Source organism: Taudactylus pleione, unplaced genomic scaffold (assembly GCF_031769625.1).
Source record: "Taudactylus pleione unplaced genomic scaffold, aTauple2 ptg001297l, whole genome shotgun sequence".
In the NCBI taxonomy this organism is placed as follows: Eukaryota; Metazoa; Chordata; class Amphibia; order Anura; family Myobatrachidae; genus Taudactylus; species Taudactylus pleione.
This window is the reverse complement of record NW_028285697.1, coordinates 861,389-883,438: the sequence shown is the minus strand read 5'-3', so window position 1 is coordinate 883,438 and position 22,050 is coordinate 861,389. Positions and strand designations below refer to the sequence as shown.

Here is a 22,050-nt window from a genome sequence, read left to right as displayed (position 1 = left end):
CTTGGGGCTGAATTAGATTCAATGCGAAGTTGACTAGCCGTGGTACGGAGCTCCTGCAGCTATTCAATTCACTGCGCTGTTTGGGCGGCTGAAGGATTTGTTCTCACACCCCCCTGGGGATGCGAGAAGAAATCCGACAAAACTGCAGGCGCATTGCCGTTTTCTGCCCTTCGCGCCTCAGAAACACTATCGCGCCAACAGTTTAGTTAGAGAATGCCCATTCTCGCGACTAAACACCATGTTTAATTACGAGGACCGCGAGAATGGGCTTTCCCCGACAAAACAGCGCTTTGAATTCAATAGCTCCAGGAGCTCCTTACCGGCGCCCTTCCATTCGCATTGAATTTGGCCCTTAGTGGTTTTTTTTTTTTACTTTTTTTATACCAGTCCTTGGGCATGACTGGCAAGACATGTTTTCCAGATGATATCACAGATAAAACTATATTGCATCACTTGGGACACTAGAGGGGGGAATCCAATTAAACACTGCGGCTAATTACCTGCATTGTTAAGAAATGTTCTTCAATTAAATAGCATTATCCCTGTGCGGTAAAACTGGTTAATGCTTGGAAACTCACTGATTCCGCTAAAGTTTCTGTGGAATCGAAGGGTTTTCCCTGCACCTTAACCTGCCGCAGGTACCTCTTCTCGAAGCTCCTGAAGCTGTGAGGAAAGGTCCACCTCTGGGACATGACTCGAATTGACAGTAGGGTAAACCCTGCGTCTAACTGGATTCCCCCCTAATTATTCCTGCTCTACAGAGATCCAGTACACAAGCTTTGTTGGTGAGGTATGATGCCAGGTTATACAGCCACTAATACGTAAGGGTCAGTCACTGTCTCTCTCTGCCACCTCCATGTCCCGATGATACCTAGACTCATCGTCCTTCCCCTTCCTAGTCAGACCGCCCCTGCTTAAATCTCTCTCCACATAAACAGCACAACAATTTCCCCAGTCTCCCAACCTGCTGCCCCAGTGACAGCCATCACTCCACTCTCTGGTGCATCTGTCATCTGGTCTGCCCTCTACACCTGCTGGCATACGCCCATTTCTTACCCAAGATGAAACCGATGTTTCAATTCTGTCATCTACCACCTCAACTACTGCACTCTGATGTCTGTCATTCCCCTCATCCACCGTCCCACCTCCACTACTGCAACCTAATTTCTGTCATTCCCCTCATCCACCATCCCCACCTCAACTACTGCACTCTGATGTGTTGTTCCCCTCGTCCACCGTCCCCACCACAATTACTGCACCCTAATGTCATTCCCCTCATCCACCGTCCCCACCTCAACTACTGCACCCTAATGTCATTCCCCTCATCCACCATCCCCACCTCAACTACTGCACCCTAATGTCATTCCCCTCATCCACCGTCCCCACCTCCACTACTGCAACCTGATGTGTCAATCCCCTCATTCACCGTCCCCACCTCAACTACTGCAACCTGATGTGTCATTCCCCTCGTCCACCGTCCCCACCTCAACTACTGCACCCTAATGTCATTCCCCTCATCCACCGTCCCCACCTCCACTACTGCACCCTATTGTCTGTCATTCCCCTCATCCACCGTCCCCACCTCAACTACTGCACTCTGATGTCTGTCATTCCCCTCATTCACCGTCCCCACCTCAACTACTGCAGCCTGATGTCTGTCATTCCCCTCATCCACCGTCCCCATCTCAACTACTGCAACCTAATGTCATTCCCCTCATCCACCGTCCCCACCTCCACTCCTGCACCCTATTGTCTGTCATTCCCCTCATCCACCGTCCCCACCTCAACTACTGCAACCTAATGTCATTCCCCTCATCCACCGTCCCCATCTCAACTACTGCACCCTGATGTCATTCCCCTCATCCACCGTCCCCACCTCAACTACTGCACTCTGATGTCTGTCATTCCCCTCATTCACCGTCCCCACCTCAACTACTGCAGCCTGATGTCTGTCATTCCCCTCATCCACCGTCCCCATCTCAACTACTGCAACCTAATGTCATTCCCCTCATCCACCGTCCCCACCTCAACTACTGCACCCTGATGTCATTCCCCTCATCCACCGTCCCCACCTCCACTCCTGCACCCTATTGTCTGTCATTCCCCTCATCCACCGTCCCCACCTCAACTACTGCAACCTAATGTCATTCCCCTCATCCACCGTCCCCATCTCAACTACTGCACCCTGATGTCTGTCATTCCCCTCATTCACCGTCCCCACCTCAACTACTGCAGCCTGATGTATGTCATTCCCCTCATCCACCGTCCCCACCTCAACTACTGCAACCTAATGTCTGTCATTCCCCTCATCTGCAAAATCCGCGCAACCTGCCCCCTCTGATACACCTCCCCTACTCCCACCTATACTACTCACATTGGTACTCCCACCTATACTACTCACACTGGTACACCCTCACACCTACCCTACTCCCACCTGTACTACTCACACTGGTACATCCTCACACGTCCCCTACTCCCACCTATACTACTCACACTGGTACACCCTCACACCTACCTTACTCCCTAGTAGTAATGACCATCAAGGCGTAGTCAGCCTGTGGATGGTGAAGGCCAGTGGGAGGTTATAATATGCTACCTGTGACTTTATTACCTAAGAATGACCTTGGCCGGCCAGGTACCGTATTGCACATGCTCAGACCCTTACACATGACCTGTTCCACCAGGTACAAAATGCTCTGCTCCTGGACTACCCAGCTAATAAGCCTCCCTGCCACCTGTGGTGACACCTTTCTCAGCAATTACCTGGTTCCACAGGTGCCTGCAGTAATATATTAGGTGGGGTGTCTAGGAGCAGAGCATTCAGTACCTGGTGGAGCGGGTCATGTTGCATATATTGAAGCATTTGCAGCCATTACTGTAATGAAGAGGTTCCCAGCCACGATACTCAAGGCACACTACTGGTGCAAACACACACGGTCAGATAATGGCGCACACACACACACACGCGCGCGCACACACGCACACACACACACACACACACAACGGCGCGTACACACACACACACACACACACACACACGGTCAGATAACGGCGCATACACACACACACGGTCAGATAACGGCGCGTACACACACACACACACACACGGTCAGATAACGGCGCGTACACACACACACACACACGGTCAGATTTTCCTTCAGATCTGTACAATAACTTATTTTAAAAATCGTTCAATTCTGAAGAAAAATCTGACGTTTGTCAGGTGCGTGATGAGCGTTCCCGATGGTAAGATAACGATATCTGACATCTGATGTGTTTGCAGTCAGTTTTGGACGATTCCATTCATTTTAATACAGGCAAAAATCGTTCATCTGACATATCTGCCCGTGTGTATGCACCATAACGCTGGGCCGTACACTATACAATTCTGTCAGATATCTGGCTGGTTGGAATGAAAACCTGGTAATGTATGGGAGGGAGCAAATGCCAATCGTCCATTTGCTTACAAACACTGGAAAATAGCCAAAAATGGTCATTCAGACAAATTGGTTAAATTTGTGTATTTTAACCAATCTGAACAATTTTGTCCTTTTTTTTTTTTTTTTTTTCTTTTGTTTTCAGTGTTTAAAATTATAGGCTCGACTGTCATTTGCTCCCATACATTACCAGGTTTTCATGCCAGCCAGCTTGGGCAGATATCTGACAGATAATTGTATGGATATCACTAAAACCTGGCCTGCTAATGTGCCTTGAGGACCGAGGTTGGGAATCTCTGCTGTAACCCCGTATTGCCTGCCATAGCCCAGGGGCATCTGCTCCTGTGTGCATTGGAGTAAGGAGGCATATATAGCTAGTTGTGCTGACCGGGACGCGTTTGCTATGGATAAGTAGAAAATCTATGAATATTTATTTGGAGCGCATTTTACAATTGTAATTAGACTCATTATGTGCCCGGCGCTGCATTTGCCCCTCTGTGTCCTGCAGTGCCCGGCTTTGGTGCCCCAGGTTCTTGCCTAGAGTCACCCATATTTGCAGAGTCTTCTGCTTCCCTTATGGTTCCTCCCAGTGGGAATGGCTGGAGAGTCATGGCAGCCGTGCCCTCTGGTTATCAATGACACAATTTATGTTGGGCCCGCAATAGTGCCATTCACCACCATTGCATCATTATGCAGGAGGCGATCTACTGTCCTGGGTGAGGGCCCCGAAATGTGGAGGGGTCCCCTTTCCTGGATTACACCACCAGTGGTTATTACTGGGGCCTACTGATGTCATCGTCTTACAGCAGGCACTAGCCCTGTGCTACCAGTGCCATCAGCTACCAACACAAAGGTGTACCAAGATGGTTGCCCCTGAATGAAGGATAGTAACAACCCCTAGGAGGCAGTCTGGCTCTGTCCATGCCCCGGGGGCGTGCCCTTCTGCCCTAGCCAAAACAAAGGTGTACCAAGATGGCTGCTTCTGTATAAAGGATGGTAGGAGGCAGCCTGGCTCTTCCTTGCCCCGGGGGCGTGCCCTTCTGCCGTCCTCAGCCAAACACAAAGGTGTACCAAGATGGCTGCCCCTGTAGAAAGGGTGGTAACAGCCCACAAGCAATAGAAAGGTGTACCAAGATGGCTGCCGCCTTTTATGGTCAGGTAATGCAGAGATTAAGCGACTCTGATAACCACGCCCCGCAAAATGATTCGTTCTTTGCGACATACAGGAAAGCAATGTAAGGCACGCCCAGACTCCGCCTACCAGCCTATTGCCATTTGGTAAAGCCCTACAACTTTGCATAGCCGATGAGGAGGGCGTGCCGGAGACGCACATGCGCAGTGTGAGCGCGGCCTGACAGCGGAGACATGCAGAAGTACGAGAAGCTGGAGAAGATCGGAGAGGGTGAGGAGAGCCGGCATGGGGCAGCTAGGAGAGGCCGGGGATGAAGGCCTAGTACGTCTCTGAGTGCCGAACCCCATCGTTAGCCACAGAGGTCCTCTCCCTACCATAGCCTCGGAGATCCCTACCCCGTGTCAGATCATCTCCATGATCCCTACCCATAGTCACACAGATCCCTACCTATAGCTTTAGTCCTGTCCCTGATCCATACTCCTAGCCTCAAAGATCCCTACCTATAGCCTCAGTCTTGTCCCTGATCCCTACCCCTAGCGTCAGATCATGTTCCTGATCCCAATACCTCACAGATCCCTACCTATAGTCTCAGCGCCCTGTCTCCAATCTCTACTCCTAGCCTCAGAGATCCCTACCTATAGCTCCCGAGTCCTGTCCCTGATCCCTACCTATAGCTCCCGAGTCCTGTCCCTGATCCCTACCTATAGCTCCCGAGTCCTGTCCCTGATCCCTACCTATAGCTCCCGAGTCCTGTCCCTGATCCCTACCTATAGCTCCCGAGTCCTGTCCCTGATCCCTACCTATAGCTCCCGAGTCCTGTCCCTGATCCCTACCTATAGCTCCCGAGTCCTGTCCCTGATCCCTACCTATAGCCTCACATACTGTATTCCTAGCCATAGCCTCCGTTCACTGTCCCCAATTCTTAGCCTGGAATCGGTATGAAATACCGATGGACGGGATGTCAGCTGTCAGTACACTGACAGCGGCATCCCGATGGTTCAAATCCCGATGGGACAGTGAGTAATGTTCCCCTGTCCTATTTACCTCCTAGCCCTCCTTTCCTGCACCCTAACCTTCCCTTCTTAGTGCCTAACCCTCCCTCCGGTGGTGCCTGAACCTAACCCCCACTGTCTGAAGCCTAACCTTTCTCCGGTCACTTTATGATTGGGATGCCGTCTGTGTCGGCATCCCCAGTCATGTCGGGATTCCGGCGCCGGTGTTCTCTCGGCGATCGGGATTCTGGTTCCAGCAGACGGCATCCCGGTTGTCGGTTCTTAACCACATCCCCTTAACCTCACAGATCCCTAACTATAGCCACAACGTGCTGTCCCTGATCCCTATGCATAGCCTCACAGATCCCTACCGTTATCCTGTGAGTTCTGTTGCTGATCCCTATTGTTAACTTCTGAGTCCTGTCCCGGATCCCTACTATTAGCAACTGAGTCTTGTCCCTGATTCCTACCCTTATTCACAGTCCTGTCCCCAATTCCTACTCATAGCCACACAGTCCTGTTCCTGATACTTGCTCATAGCCACAGATCCCTGTCCCCCCGATCCCTACTCCTGGTGCCGGAGCCCTGTCCCTCGATCCCTACTCCTGGTGCCGGAGCCCTGTCCCCCCGATCCCTACTCCTGGTGCCGGAGCCCTGTCCCCCGATCCCTAGTGACCTGTGTGAATTCTCTCACAGTACAGGAGATACATCTTGTTACATACAGTCCGTGTTCCAGGTTCTCATGTCTGTTGTCTCTCTCAGGTACCTATGGAACCGTGTTTAAAGCTAAAAACCGTGAGACGCATGAGATTGTGGCTCTGAAACGTGTGCGGCTGGATGATGATGATGAGGTGAGAGGGGCTGTGTGATAGGCCCAGGGAATGATGGGATGGTTGCTGGTACCTGCTGTAACATGCGGGTGTCTCTGTCTCTGCTGTAACATGCGGGTGTCTCTGTCTCTGCTGTAACCACATGCGGGTGTCTCTGCTGTAACCACATGCGGGTGTCTCTGCTGTAACCACATGCGGGTGTCTCTGTCTCTGCTGTAACCACATGCGGGTGTCTCTGTCTCTGCTGTAACCACATGCGGGTGTCTCTGTCTCTGCTGTGACCACATGCGGGTGTCTCTGTCTCTGCTGTGACCACATGCGGGTGTCTCTGTCTCTGCTGTGACCACATGCGGGTGTCTCTGTCTCTGCTGTGACCACATGCGGGTGTCTCTGTCTCTGCTGTAACATGCGGGTGTCTCTGTCTCTGCTGTAACATGCGGGTGTCTCTGTCTCTGCTGTAACATGCGGGTGTCTCTGTCTCTGCTGTAACATGCAGGTGTCTCTGCTGTAACATGCGGGTGTCTCTGCTGTAACATGCGGGTGTCTCTGCTGTAACCACATGCGGGTGTCTCTGCTGTAACCACATGCGGGTGTCTCTGCTGTAACCACATGCGGGTGTCTCTGCTGTAACCACATGCGGGTGTCTCTGCTGTAACCACATGCGGGTGTCTCTGCTGTAACCACATGCGGGTGTCTCTGCTGTAACCACATGCGGGTGTCTCTGCTGTAACCACATGCGGGTGTCTCTGCTGTAACCACATGCGGGTGTCTCTGCTGTAACCACATGCGGGTGTCTCTGCTGTAACCACATGCGGGTGTCTCTGCTGTAACCACATGCGGGTGTCTCTGCTGTAACCACATGCGGGTGTCTCTGCTGTAACCACATGCGGGTGTCTCTGCTGTAACCACATGCGGGTGTCTCTGCTGTAACCACATGCGGGTGTCTCTGCTGTAACCACATGCGGGTGTCTCTGCTGTAACCACATGCGGGTGTCTCTGCTGTAACCACATGCGGGTGTCTCTGCTGTAACCACATGCGGGTGTCTCTGCTGTAACCACATGCGGGTGTCTCTGCTGTAACCACATGCGGGTGTCTCTGCTGTAACCACATGCGGGTGTCTCTGCTGTAACCACATGCGGGTGTCTCTGCTGTAACCACATGCGGGTGTCTCTGCTGTAACCACATGCGGGTGTCTCTGCTGTAACCACATGCGGGTGTCTCTGCTGTAACCACATGCGGGTGTCTCTGCTGTAACCACATGCGGGTGTCTCTGCTGTAACCACATGCGGGTGTCTCTGCTGTAACCACATGCGGGTGTCTCTGCTGTAACCACATGCGGGTGTCTCTGCTGTAACCACATGCGGGTGTCTCTGCTGTAACCACATGCGGGTGTCTCTGCTGTAACCACATGCGGGTGTCTCTGCTGTAACCACATGCGGGTGTCTCTGCTGTAACCACATGCGGGTGTCTCTGCTGTAACCACATGCGGGTGTCTCTGCTGTAACCACATGCGGGTGTCTCTGCTGTAACCACATGCGGGTGTCTCTGCTGTAACCACATGCGGGTGTCTCTGCTGTAACCACATGCGGGTGTCTCTGTCTCTGCTGTGACCACATGCGGGTGTCTCTGTCTCTGCTGTGACCACATGCGGGTGTCTCTGTCTCTGCTGTGACCACATGCGGCTGTCTCTGTCTCTGCTGTGACCACATGCGGCTGTCTCTGTCTCTGCAGGGTGTTCCCAGCTCGGCACTGCGGGAGATCTGCTTACTGAAAGAGCTAAAGCACAAGAACATTGTTAGGTAAGGAGGCAGCTGGCTATTAATGGTGAATTATTGTGGGAGCAGGGTGTACGCGGCCTCATAGCCCGGTGATGATAGATTAGTGAGTTCCCTATACATACATGTGGCATGTAATCGTTGGTTAGCTGGACTGCTCCCAGTGCTGCCCCCGGGGATGATGTGTGTGCGCGTTTCCAGGCTGCTCCCAGTGCTGCCCCCGGGGATGATGTGTGTGTGCGCGTTTCCAGGCTGCTCCCAGTGCTGCCCCCGGGGATGATGTGTGTGTGCGCGTTTCCAGGCTGCTCCCAGTGCTGCCCCCGGGGATGATGTGTGTGTGCGCGTTTCCAGGCTGCTCCCAGTGCTGCCCCCGGGGATGATGTGTGTGTGCGCGTTTCCAGGCTGCTCCCAGTGCTGCCCCCGGGGATGATGTGTGTGTGCGCGTTTCCAGGCTGCTCCCAGTGCTGCCCCCGGGGATGATGTGTGTGTGCGCGTTTCCTGACTGCTCCCAGTGCTGCCCCCGGGGATGATGTGTGTGCGCGTTTCCAGGCTGCACCCAGTAATGCCCCCGGGGATGATGTGTGTGCGCGTTTCCAGGCTGCTCCCAGTAATGGCCCCGGGGATAATGTGTGTGTGCGCGTTTCCAGGCTGCTCCCAGTAATGCCCCCGGGGATGATGTGTGTGCGCGTTTCCAGGCTGCACCCAGTAATGCCCCCGGGGATGATGTGTGTGCGCGTTTCCAGGCTGCTCCCAGTGCTGCCCCCGGGGATGATGTGTGTGCGCGTTTCCTGACTGCTCCCAGTACTGCCCCCGGGGATGATGTGTGTGCGCGTTTCCAGGCTGCACCCAGTAATGCCCCCGGGGATAATGTGTGTGCGCGTTTCCAGGCTGCTCCCAGTAATGGCCCCGGGGATAATGTGTGTGTGCGCGTTTCCAGGCTGCTCCCAGTAATGCCCCCGGGGATGATGTGTGTGCGCGTTTCCAGGCTGCACCCAGTAATGCCCCCGGGGATGATGTGTGTGCGCGTTTCCAGGCTGACAGTAAATTGTTTGTTAACAGGTTACATGACGTTCTTCACAGTGACAAGAAGCTGACGCTCGTGTTTGAGTACTGTGATCAGGTGAGCGGCTGTCTTCTATCCAATGTGCAGGTTCTGTGCTGCGATCACTGATTTACGCCTGTGTGACGACAATTGGCACGGGTGCAATGCCCCGCTGTGGGTGCCTGCTGTGAGTGCCCGGGCAGCTGGAGGGTCAGACATGATCATGGTGGATAAGCTGGCTGCCCCTGATATATAACATTATAATGTGGTATTGGGCAATTTGCACAGGGAACATCTCAAATCCATGACCCCTCTAGTAGTGTTGGTGTATCCATGATCATCGGCTCTTCTTCCTCTGTATTTCAGGACCTGAAGAAGTACTTTGACAGCTGTAATGGGGACTTGGACCCAGAGATTGTTAAGGTGAGATTTATCTGTCTATTGCCTATAAGGCCACCTGCGTCGCGTAAAAGGCCGTGGCTGGGCCACCTGCGTCGCGTAAAAGGCCGTGGCTGGGCCACCTGCGTCGCGTAAAAGGCCGTGGCTGGGCCACCATAGATATTGGTATGTTATGATCTGTCTGAAAGGCCGGTATAATGACACCAACTGGCTATTTGTTATCTGTTTTTCAATTGTCATTTGTTGTACTGGTGGGCACACTTGGTGTGTGTTGTGGTGCCGACCTGTTTTGGCGGGCACACTTGGTGTGTGTTGTGGTGCCGACTTGTTTTGGTGGGCGCACTTGGTGTGTATTGTGGTGCCGACCTGTTTTGGCGGGCACACTTGGTGTGTATTGTGGTGCCGACCTGTTTTGGCGGGCACACTTGGTGTGTGTTGTGGTGCCGACTTGTTTTGGTGGGCGCACTTGGTGTGTATTGTGGTGCCGACCTGTTTTGGCGGGCACACTTGGTGTGTGTTGTGGTGCCGACTTGTTTTGGTGGGCGCACCTGCTTTCTGTGTCTGTCTGTTCCATTTTGAATGTTACCAAAGCTCTGCCTGGCAGTGCCCTCTGTTTACTACAGGATTGTGTTTTAGAATAAAATAATTTTGAATCTTATTTTATGTGACACACAATAGAGTTTAGTGACGACTGAATCAGACCCAGACTAACTCCTACCCTTGTTCCATAATAATCTGTATTGGTCAGGGTGTATTATAACTTCTATAAAGCATTACTGGCCCTAACCACTCTGCTTCCTGTCTCGTCAGTCCTTCATGTATCAGCTGCTGAAAGGTCTGGCGTTCTGTCACAGCCGCAACGTTCTGCACCGAGACCTCAAGCCGCAGAATCTGCTCATCAACAGGGTGAGAATCCGCAGTGGCCTCCAGACATGAGGGTAGATGGGTATATAGCGCACATAAGCTGGCTGGCTCGGTATAATAGGCCATCTGCTCCTCAGATATGCAGACCTTTGTCCTGTGTATAGGTGGGGAGCTGCTCCGTTGTATAATGTCTCTAGGCTCAAGATAGGTCAGCTCTGTGTGAGGATACGTCACATTGAATGAGGCTTAGGATAGGTCAGCTCTGTGTGAGGATACGTCACATTGAATGATGCTTAGGATAGGTCAGCTCTGTGTGAGGATACGTCACATTGAATGATGCTTAGGATAGGTCAGCTCTGTGTGAGGATACGTCACACAGAATGAGGCTTAGGATAGGTCAGCTCTGTGTGAGGATATGTCACACAGAATGAGGCTTAGGATAGGTCAGCTCTGTGTGAGGATACGTCACATAGAATGAGGCTTAGGATAGGTCAGCTCTGTGTGAGGATACGTCACATTGAATGATGCTTAGGATAGGTCAGCTCTGTGTGAGGATACGTCACATAGAATGAGGCTTAGGATAGGTCAGCTCTGTGTGAGGATACGTCACATTGAATGATGCTTAGGATAGGTCAGCTCTGTGTGAGGATACGTCACATAGAATGAGGCTTAGGATAGGTCAGCTCTGTGTGAGGATACGTCACATAGAATGAGGCTTAGGATAGGTCAGCTCTGTGCGAGGATACGTCACATTGAATGATGCTTAGGATAGGTCAGCTCTGTGTGAGGATACGTCACATTGAATGATGCTTAGGATAGGTCAGCTCTGTGTGAGGATACGTCACACAGAATGAGGCTTAGGATAGGTCAGCTCTGTGTGAGGATATGTCACACAGAATGAGGCTTAGGATAGGTCAGCTCTGTGTGAGGATACGTCACATAGAATGAGGCTTAGGATAGGTCAGCTCTGTGTGAGGATACGTCACATTGAATGATGCTTAGGATAGGTCAGCTCTGTGTGAGGATACGTCACATAGAATGAGGCTTAGGATAGGTCAGCTCTGTGTGAGGATACGTCACATTGAATGATGCTTAGGATAGGTCAGCTCTGTGTGAGGATACGTCACATAGAATGAGGCTTAGGATAGGTCAGCTCTGTGTGAGGATACGTCACATAGAATGAGGCTTAGGATAGGTCAGCTCTGTGTGAGGATACGTCACATTGAATGAGGCTTAGGATAGGTCAGCTCTGTGTGAGGATACGTCACATTGAATGATGCTTAGGATAGGTCAGCTCTGTGTGAGGATACGTCACATTGAATGATGCTTAGGATAGGTCAGCTCTGTGTGAGGATACGTCACACAGAATGAGGCTTAGGATAGGTCAGCTCTGTGTGAGGATACGTCACATTGAATGATGCTTAGGATAGGTCAGCTCTGTGTGAGGATACGTCACACAGAATGAGGCTTAGGATAGGTCAGCTCTGTGTGAGGATACGTCACATAGAATGAGGCTTAGGATAGGTCAGCTCTGTGTGAGGATACGTCACATTGAATGATGCTTAGGATAGGTCAGCTCTGTGTGAGGATACGTCACATAGAATGAGGCTTAGGATAGGTCAGCTCTGTGTGAGGATACGTCACATTGAATGATGCTTAGGATAGGTCAGCTCTGTGTGAGGATACGTCACATAGAATGAGGCTTAGGATAGGTCGGCTCTGTGTGAGGATACGTCACATAGAATGAGGCTTAGGATAGGTCGGCTCTGTGTGAGGATACGTCACATTGAATGATGCTTAGGATAGGTCAGCTCTGTGTGAGGATACGTCACATAGAATGAGGCTTAGGATAGGTCAGCTCTGTGTGAGGATACGTCACATAGATGAGGATTAGAATAGGTCTGCTGTGTGTGAGGATACGTCACATAGATGAGGATTAGAATAGGTCTGCTGTGTGTGAGGATACGTCACATAGATGAGGATTAGAATAGGTCGGCTCTGTGAGGATACGTCACATAGAATGAGGCTTAGGATAGGTCGGCTCTGTGTGAGGATACATCACATAGAATGATGCTTAGGATAGATCGGTTCTGTGAGGATACGTCACATAGAATGCGGAGTAGGATAGGTCGGCTCTGTGTGGGGTACGTTGCACAGAATAAGGATAAGGATAGGTCAGCTCTCAGTGTATACGTCATATGAAATCTGTAATGTATTATTCAGGGTGTCGCATTGTAACCACACATTTCTGGGCGCATACACCTACTTTCTGTAGTGTGTGTAAGTAATAGTATTTGTGCTGTAGAGTACCTGTGTGAACGAGCGCTGTCTGTTTCAGAACGGGGAGTTGAAGCTTGCAGACTTCGGCCTTGCCAGAGCGTTCGGGATCCCGGTTCGTTGTTATTCCGCAGAGGTAAGATCTGTATTGACGTGCTTGGTATACAGGAATCTCCTTAGCCATTTGCTATATGTTCATTTTTCTTTGTTTCCAGGTGGTGACGCTTTGGTATCGCCCGCCTGACGTACTATTTGGTGCCAAACTTTACTCTACTTCCATAGACATGTGGTCAGCTGGCTGTATCTTTGCAGGTAAAGAGGGGAATGGATTATTGCAGTGTGTCTTGATGTCCAGACTGGGATAGAATTATGTATCATTGATATAAAGCTGTTCCTGCTCTCTTTCATTTCATAATAAAGTAATTGTGACAGGGACTGATCTCCAGTTCTTCTCAGACCCCCCTCCATCCCATAATTCAAGGTTTCTTTTCTTCACTGGTCAGAGCTGGCCAATGCCGGGAGGCCGCTGTTCCCCGGTAATGATGTAGATGACCAACTGAAGCGGATCTTCCGATATCCTTTTTGGGTTGTCGGTGCAAGAATGTGAGTGGGTCAATTGGCATAGTTACATGTAATTATGTTGTTCTGTCGCTTTCCTTAACCCGTTGTACGTTGCTTGGGACTCCAACGGAAGAGCAGTGGCCAGCTATGACAAAGTTACCAGACTATAAGGTGAGTGTGGGAATTGGTGTTAGATGTGGGATAAAATCTAATCCGCTGAGAGGCCTGAACACAGTGACTCAACAAGCGGCAATTGCCACTCTCTGTCTTTCTGCGCCTTTTCATCATAAATTGTAGGAGTTAAACGTGCACAAGAGAAATAAGAGTGAGTTTTGGGTGTTTTTCTCCCAGCAAGATACTGAGAACTGAAATTAATATCTCTATAAATGTAATCTTGGGTCCAAGTCTTAGATGATGGGGGTAATGTCAGTTAGCCACGTGGTTTCATAGTAGGCTCCAGCGTTATGTAACATGTAGGTATTGATTGCCTGATATAATACACATAGTTTTGCTTTTCTTTGGGTTTCGAGGGAAAATGAGTGATCTTCTTACCATAACTTGCGCAGAAACATAAGTACATAACTTTGCGGCTAGTTGAATGTCCTCCTATGGCTCCATCACTAGCCTTGTGTTATAAATGGAACACATGTTCCTAAATGTCCTGGTAGATGCTTTCTAGTTGGGTCTGGGTTAGGAAAAGACAGACGCGCCCCTCTTTAGTAGCCGCCCATGGAACCTCCCTCCCGTCTGTTTCATGTGTCATTTCGCCGGGTGCAGAGGATAGGCCTAATGTTCTGCTGTCTACGCTGCACATCACGCTTTCATGGGGGGTGGCGCCCAGCTAAATTATACGAACGTGCGCGAGTCTATTATGTATAAAAACTTTTATGAAGCGGAATTGTCCTTTTCTATATATCCTGTGACTGACGGACTGTAAACTCCTAGACCTGTATCATCCGCTAATCTCAGGACTTTGGTCTTTGTTTCAGCCGTACCCCATGTATCCAGCTACCACATCCCTGGTGAATGTTGTGCCCAAGCTGAATGCCACCGGGAGGGATCTGTTACAGGTACTCTGAGCTCCGTTCTCTCTGGCACTCCCTGGTTTGTGCTTGGCATGTGTGCCGCCCTCATTCCTACACACTGCTTATAGTTTGCAGACAGGTTGGTGAATTGAGAGAGCCCAATGCGAATTTATTAGCGTTTTCCAAACCATTTTTATATTTGTTGTAATCAGTGTCCTCCCCGACGTCCTTTTCTCAGGCTCTCTGTTTATTTGCATGGCGCCCGGCCTGCTCAATCTCTGATTCCCTGTCTCTCTATTTCCCGTGCCATAGACTGTACCCGCTGGCGAGCAGGGCCCTCTCCTTCTGTATCATCCACACAGTTATGCACAGTTATGTTCCTCGTCTGTACCTTGTTTTACACCTACAGTAGCTAATGGCGCTGAAGAACCCTTGTGGCACCATATAAATCGGATGATGATAATCGCCACGGTTACGGCGATCGTGGCATCACGTTTTCCGATAGAAAGTTGTAAGATTTATGCCTGGATAAACGCTACAGTAGCTCGGCCTCTCCTCTGTCCCATTTGCAGCTAGCAGCGGAAATGCTAGACAGTCGTCATGACATCGCCCGCGCATGGTATATCCGGACCGCCTTTCAGCACAAGGGTCACTCTATTACTACAGGAGAATGATTTGGCCGCTCAGAAACAGGTGAAACCTCTGTGTTATCAGACCATCGTTGCATGAAGCCATCTTGTTCCGGTGCAGTCCATGTCTCCAATGTTTGATCCTCCATATCCTGATGTTGGCCAAGTGGTCACAGTTCAACCCCCTTTTTGGCAAATACCACTCATCAATTCTTTTTGTGGTGGCTGCAGAGAGCCGACCACAGCTGGGGTCACCCCCTTTCCATCTGGTATAGAACCGGTGTGACCATGGATGCCAGCCTGACGTGATGAGGAGCAGGGAATCGGAACCTTCACATGCAGGGTCTTTAGTCCTTGAAGAGGCAAAGACATTCTCAAGCTCAGGGTTAAATGTAAAAGCCTGTGAGTTGCAGGCATCGGCAAGTCTGAATGATGTTTTAAAGGGGCAATCATTTAAAAGGCAAAACCAACCTTGTTCTGCGTTTTTTAAATGACTTTTAAATTATTGCCTTTTTAAAACATTGGACATACTCTCTGCCTGCAAGTAATAAGCTATTACAGCTGTTACACGTACCTCTCCGTCTGTGCTAAATGCTTTGCTATGAGCTCGGCTCCTCCAGGTTACAGCCATTTGTATCCAGCTGGACAATGCCACCTGCAACGGGGCAACAATGGCAACGGGCAGGATACTCCGTTGGGTGGATTAGTGTGTCCCAGCAGTATTGGCCATGTTCATCCCAGGGATGGATAATTTGGAAGTGGACTTCCCTGTGTCAGCATGGTGCTCATCCCAGGGGAGTGGTCTCTCCCACCACGCGCTCATTAGCCAGATTGTGGAATGCTGCGGTTACAGAGCGGCTCAGTTCAGCCTATCTAGTGATCGCCGCTACAGGCCCAAGGAAGACGAGAAAAGAAAGATAAACCGTCTGCCACTAATTCTGCTACAAAGGAGCTGGCTATCGCCGTCATGGCCATATTCATGTTATCGAAGCTGCTACTTCGGAAATGGCGGATAAGTCGGGGTCCGTTTTACCAACAAGACTTAGCTGGGCCGGCTTTGACGTCCTGGCCCTCTGCTATTCTTCTGCCAGCTATCTGATGGTCATTCAGACCAAATCTCAGGCTTATTGCATTTGGGACTAGGTTTATTTTGGCTTACTATATATTTCCGCATTAAATCTGACTGTGAACTGGCCGAGATCGGGGAAGCTACGTGGTGGTTTCTGTATTGATGAGCCAAACAAGTTCCTGTAGGACGTTCATCACCGGGACTGTCATCTAAGGACGCACCATCAGTCCTCTCTCCCATGAGCCGCCATGAGGACTACAAACCCTGCTCTTCCAAGATGGAGGAAGGAGGTGTGCGTGCGTAGGCAGGCCTACCTGCGGCATAGACATGAGGCGCTAGCAGTAATAGGGACGCATCCTATAAGTGATGATAATCGCCGTCGCATATAGGACTGAGGCCCCAGCAGACGATGTATGTAAGTTATTGGGATTATCATGGCTTCATACCTTCACCGCTCAATGGGGGAGATGTATGAAGCCCAGAAACTGTATCAGCGCACGTTAAGTGCGCTGATACCGTTTCTCCCCGATGTATGATCGGGGGTCTGGGCGGTAAATGACAGGGGCGCCGTGCGCCCCTGTCATTATCGGCGCTGCTATCTACAAGATATAGCAGCCCCGACAGCCTGGGCTATGTACGAACGGTCAGATCGTCTGACCGGTCGGCCGGCTGTAGCTGTTGTTATCGACAGCTACAGCCTGGCGCTAGGCTATACCCACAGCAGGGACAGCGCTGTCCCTGCTGTGGCGGCTACCGGCTCCAGGGCTGCACGCGGGGATCTCGCGATACTTGCGAGATCCCGCGAATGCTCAGTGGAGCCGGCCGGGCCTGACACACATCGCATCAGCACTAGGCTGATGCGATGTGGTCTGTAGCGGGTAGCGCCGGAGGGAGGAGTTAACGCTCCCCCTCTCCGGCCGGTGAGATGTTCTTACATCTCATCGGTAGTGCTTCTCGCTTCTCCTCGGTAAAGAGGCGAAGCAGGAAGCGTTATAGCGGCACTTAACGTGCCACTATAATACATCTACCCCATTATCTTCTGCATGTGATCTCTTCTGCGAATGCTCAGTACGGAAGGAAATAGCTTGTTACACAATACACATGACCTATAGTGCGCTGCATCCACCTCATTGTATTATCCTTCATTTATATGGCGCCATATGGGGTCTGCAGCACTTTACAAAGAACAGAAACAGTAAGAACAAAGTGACGCACAGAGTACAGCGCAGAGTACAGCACATGTACAAGGTTTATACACATTGCTGCATCAGCCGTCATAGTACCCAGGGGACAGGTGCCGCTGTAGGCAATGGGAAGTAGTTGATGATAGAAGTCCGGGAAGGGACAGCACATGAGGGAAGAGGGCCCTGCTCGTGAGAGCTTACATTCTACAGGGGAGGGGGTGACACAGAGAGGACTAAGTAACCCATCCTCTGCTTCATGTATTGTTTGGGTTCATTGATTGCTGCAAAAGAGTGAAAAGGAAATAAGTAGATTATTATTTAATAATTTCCTTTTCTGAGAAACTCCATGACAGCCATATATTATATAAAGCACCGCATGGGACGCAGGAATCGCACTGTATACCTTCTGGTGATGCTTCCTCTTGTCTCTGCGTAACCCCAAGTGTTACCGCTCAACGTCCAATGCACAAACCATGAAAGCTGCATTAAATATCTTGTATTATTACATGCTGGATACAGTAAGACGCACACGGGGACGTAGCGATGGCCGGATACAGTAAGACGCACACGGGGACGTAGCGATGGCCGGATACAGTAAGACGCACACGAGGACGTAGCGATGGCCGGATACAGTAAGACGCACACGGGGACGTAGCGATGGCCGGATACAGTAAGACTCACACGGGGACGTAGCGATGGCCGGATACAGTAAGACGCACACGAGGACGTAGCGATGGCCGGATACAGTAAGACACACGGGGACGTAGCGATGGCTGGATACAGTAAGACACACGGGGACGTAGCGATGGCCGGATACAGTAAGACTCACACGGGGACGTAGCGATGGCCGGATACAGTAAGACGCACACGAGGACGTAGCGATGGCCGGATACAGTAAGACACACGGGGACGTAGCGATGGCTGGATACAGTAAGACACACGGGGACGTAGCGATGGCCGGATACAGTAAGACGCACACGAGGACGTAGCGATGGCCGGATACAGTAAGACGCACACAGGGACGTAGCGATGGCCGGATACAGTAAGACGCACACAGGGACGTAGCGATGGCCGGATACAGTAAGACTCACACAGGGACGTAGCGATGGCTGGATGATAATGCTGTCATTACGTAACAGGATAATGAGCACAGGGGAGTGTTATGCAGTTACCAGACCTGAGTAGTAGCTTCCGATCCATCATTCATAATGGATACAGCTGTTCTGATTTATTTGTGATTACTGGTGTATATATTTTCTCCGCCTCCTGCAGACACGACAACAGGTGTCTCCTGGGAAATGGCGGAGGTTTGGTGGGTTGTGCATTATCCCCATCCCGGGCTGTAGTATTAGCCCCATGTCTGCCTCTGACCAGCCCGTGATGTCTCTATTTTCTGTATCACTTTTCTCTCACTCTGATTCTCTTTGTTTTCAGAACTTATTGAAGTGTAACCCAGTACAGAGGATTTCAGCAGACGAGGCGTTGCAGCACCCTTACTTTGCAGACTTCTGCCCCCCGTAAATCACCTACAACATTAATCATGTACCTCCCTCTCCATATTCCCTATATCGCATCATGCCCTTTTCTTGCCCATTCTGCATGGTTACACAACCCACCTCTACTCCCCGCTGTCCGTCATCTCGTACCGTGTTAGAGCGAGACTGGGCAGGGTACTGCCTGGTGCTTGTCTAGCTTCTCAGTACCTATTAATGTGACTAAGTACATTCCACACTGCAAGATTGACTGCCATGGAAACAGTCTGAGGACTTCTGTTGGGGTGGCTCCATGCCACAGACTACCTTTGTGTGGGTGGTTCCATGCCACGGACTGAGGACCTCTGTGTGGGTGGAGCCTGCCGCGGACTGAGGACCTCTGTGTGGGTGGAGCCTATCAGGGACGCAATCAAGATGAACCATTCCACTGCTACAAAATTCCAGTTGTTCAACCTTACTGCAAGAGAATACCTCCCCTTCCCCCCCCCCCCCCCTCCCCCATCAATGCATTTCTCCCTGTAATTTATTCGGGAATCATCTGTAACGTGAACTCATTATTTCTCCCTATATTATTGTATATTTTAATGTATATTAATTTTTTTTGGAATGACTTGAGTGTAATTCTTTAACCCTGGAACTGTATGACCCATAGCCTGAGAAATGGTCGTCTCCAGGGTTTGTTTTTATGCAGATATAACAATTCATTATAAGGCTCATGCAATTCAAACCTATCCGGAAATAACGTGAGTGTTCTCTAATTTATATCCGTATGTTCAGTAATATAAATGAGCAGCATAATACAAATAACCCAGACTTTCAATGGCTCTATGCATAGGTGTCTCCGGTGCAAACAAAGAGTCCAGGAGTGCAGCAACAGTGTTATATGAATGACACAATACACACACCGTTTAAGTTAATTAAGGAAGATCATTTATTGGTACATAGCTTCGATTTCTAATAATTCTGATAATGGTCCAATACAGCAAAATCGCATCCAGGAGCCTCGCCCTACACAATAGGCCGGATGTGTGCACAGGCCCAGCGCTTTCTGCAGTAAAGGCCCCCATACATCAGCAATCGATAGTGTATAAATATCTGCAATGTATGGGCTTCACAGATCGCAACCAAAAAGTGATTGGAATTCTTCAATCAGATTGTCCAACATGTTGGATGTCACAGATGGATTGGGGCTGTAAATTGCTAGTGTATGGACATGATCAGCAGATTTGCAGGCTGTTAATAGTAAAATGATGGAGCCTTTCAAGATTGGCAGATCTGTGTTTGCTGCAATCGATCTGCAAATCACTGAAAAAGATCTGTAATGTATGGGCGCAGATTGCTCGGTTGGGAAATCCTAAAATTGGGCAATAAATCTTCAAATTGCTCAATTGTGGTTTTCAGATTGCTGATGTATGGGAGACGGGAATTAAGGCTACAGACTTCCGCATTTCACACCTAACTATAGGGCTCCTAACAAAAACATGATAAAAAAAATGTGATGTTCCCGTGATCCGATTTGTCACTGCCAGCTCCACGCAGCGGCACACTGTACTTGGGTATCTGACATTACTGAGATGTGACGTTCCCGTGATCCGATCTGTCACCGTCAGCTGCACGCAGTTTTTCGCCCTATCCAATTGCAAAACTTGTGAAAACATACGTGTGAAAACTGCGCATAGCGAAACAAGCGAAAAGTACAGCACATTTTGGGGAAATCAGTCTGTACCCCATAAAAAGCCTAACTGACACTGGAAATCTATATAGAAGTGTATTAATAGCCCTAATAAAAGTATTTTGGGTTCTTAAATTGAGTCAAAAGACTGATATATGCATATATATATATATATATATATATATATAGCTATTTTTTTTTTGGTAAAAATTATCTTTGTTTCTTAAATTGGGGGTACATTATAATGGGTGCTAGTATATTTTTGTCTATAAAGTGCAGTTGTTAAAAATATACTTGCTGCACCCACCTGTCCCATCCATACAGCCCCCCAAAATACCTGACCCAGTACTTTAAACCCATTTTCTTCGTCAGGGCCAACAGGGATACCATGGGGATATTTATGGTTGGAGAGATCCAGGCACCAAACAGTTATAGCTCCCAGAATGCCTCTGGTCCTCCTCCATATATACCCCGCCCCTAGCCACAGGCCTTTGGTTGTATGTTTGGTACGGCAGGATTAAGACGCACCTTTGTAACAGGGGTCTGCTCAAGACTGCTTATTTTTATTATCTGTTTTGGATTGTTAGTACTAAGCGTCTGAATTAAGACGCATGTACTGCGACTCCATCTACCTCCACCAGTAACAGGGCTGGTGATTCCGGCGGGTCTCGGCTGAGCATGCTAGCAGCAATGCTGGTACCCGGACTGCAACCAGACGCACGGAGTTGTCAGGTAAGGCGAATCCTCGCTTTACGAAGAATCATACGCGGCACTCCTTCCGGCGCTGTAGATTCACCGGAAGGCGCTGCAGTCAGGGCCTAGGAGTGTCTGCGTCCTCACTAGACCGCCGGGGGCTTATCGTCTGACGCCGGGGATCGGCAGCAGACACATCTGCTGTCATGAGGCCAGCGTACCTGGCTGGTTGATGCAGCTTAGGGCAATTAGGCACTTCTCCCCAACCCAGACGCAGTCCCTACGAAGGGTTTTGCGTGTCTGGGTTGCTCCACCTACCCTCTGCGTGTATTTGAGATGCTCACCGTCCACTACCAGTGCGCTGCTGTAGCTGTTGGTCTAAGGTCAGTGTCCCTGTATATCTCCCCTTTCGTTAAGGTATATAGGACTCTATATCCTACCATTCCTGGTGTTTGTGAGTCCATTGTAATTATATTACATATGCATTGTATGTGACTGTTTGCTAACTGCTATTGACAATGGGGGTCATTCAGACCCAGTTGCAAGCGCTGAGCGCTCGCAACTGGGTCGATGCTCCCCCACTGGGCATGCGCACGTCGGAGCCGGCTCCGCCATGCGCGAGACCTGGCTAGCGACGGACGCTCCGTCGCTAGGGGCGTGGCCGACCAAACGGAGGCGTTCCTGAAGAAACGCCTCCCGTTTGTGGGCGGCCCCACTGACATCACTCGATCAGAGCAGGAAGCTCCCTGGGGCTTGCGAGTGCCGAGACCCAACCTTAGGGTCTCGTCACAAGCCCCGATGGTCGCGATGGTCTTGCCCATCGCGACCATCACCCTGGTCAGTCGCTAGAGCTGTGGGTGGTAAACCACAGCTTAGCGATCGACCAAGAGGCGGCACTACAAGATGCAAGCAGCCGCCCTCATTCAGAGCGACCGCTTGCATCTAACGACCGCCTCTGAATGAGGTCCACTGTCT

The 22,050-nt window shown here is 50.3% G+C and overlaps 1 protein-coding gene across 1 annotated transcript; it reads left to right on the top strand.

Annotated features, from left to right (window-relative positions):
* The first annotated feature begins 4,727 nt into the window (after positions 1–4,727).
* On the top strand, positions 4,728–19,317 carry CDK5 (cyclin dependent kinase 5). The gene is made up of 12 exons (XM_088462952.1): positions 4,728–4,839; positions 6,324–6,412; positions 8,124–8,191; positions 9,227–9,287; positions 9,576–9,632; positions 10,419–10,514; positions 12,811–12,885; positions 12,965–13,061; positions 13,253–13,322; positions 13,421–13,481; positions 14,300–14,380; positions 18,652–19,317. The coding sequence occupies exons 1-12, from the start codon at positions 4,803–4,805 to the stop codon at positions 18,736–18,738; spliced, it is 879 nt and encodes a 292-aa protein (XP_088319078.1). The 5' UTR covers positions 4,728–4,802; the 3' UTR covers positions 18,739–19,317.
* Positions 19,318–22,050: the final 2,733 nt, after the last annotated feature.

What these genes read in the sequence shown, in the direction of transcription:
- CDK5 (XM_088462952.1), top strand. Translation starts at nt 4,803, where the DNA reads ATGCAGAAGTACGAGAAGCTGGAGAAGATCGGAGAGG. An exon ending in TGGACCCAGAGATTGTTAAG is followed by an intron (nt 9,633 to 10,418) that starts GTGAGATTTATC and finishes CTGTCTCGTCAG; the next exon opens with TCCTTCATGTATCAGCTGCT. An exon ending in CAACTGAAGCGGATCTTCCG is followed by an intron (nt 13,323 to 13,420) that starts ATATCCTTTTTG and finishes AACCCGTTGTAC; the next exon opens with GTTGCTTGGGACTCCAACGG.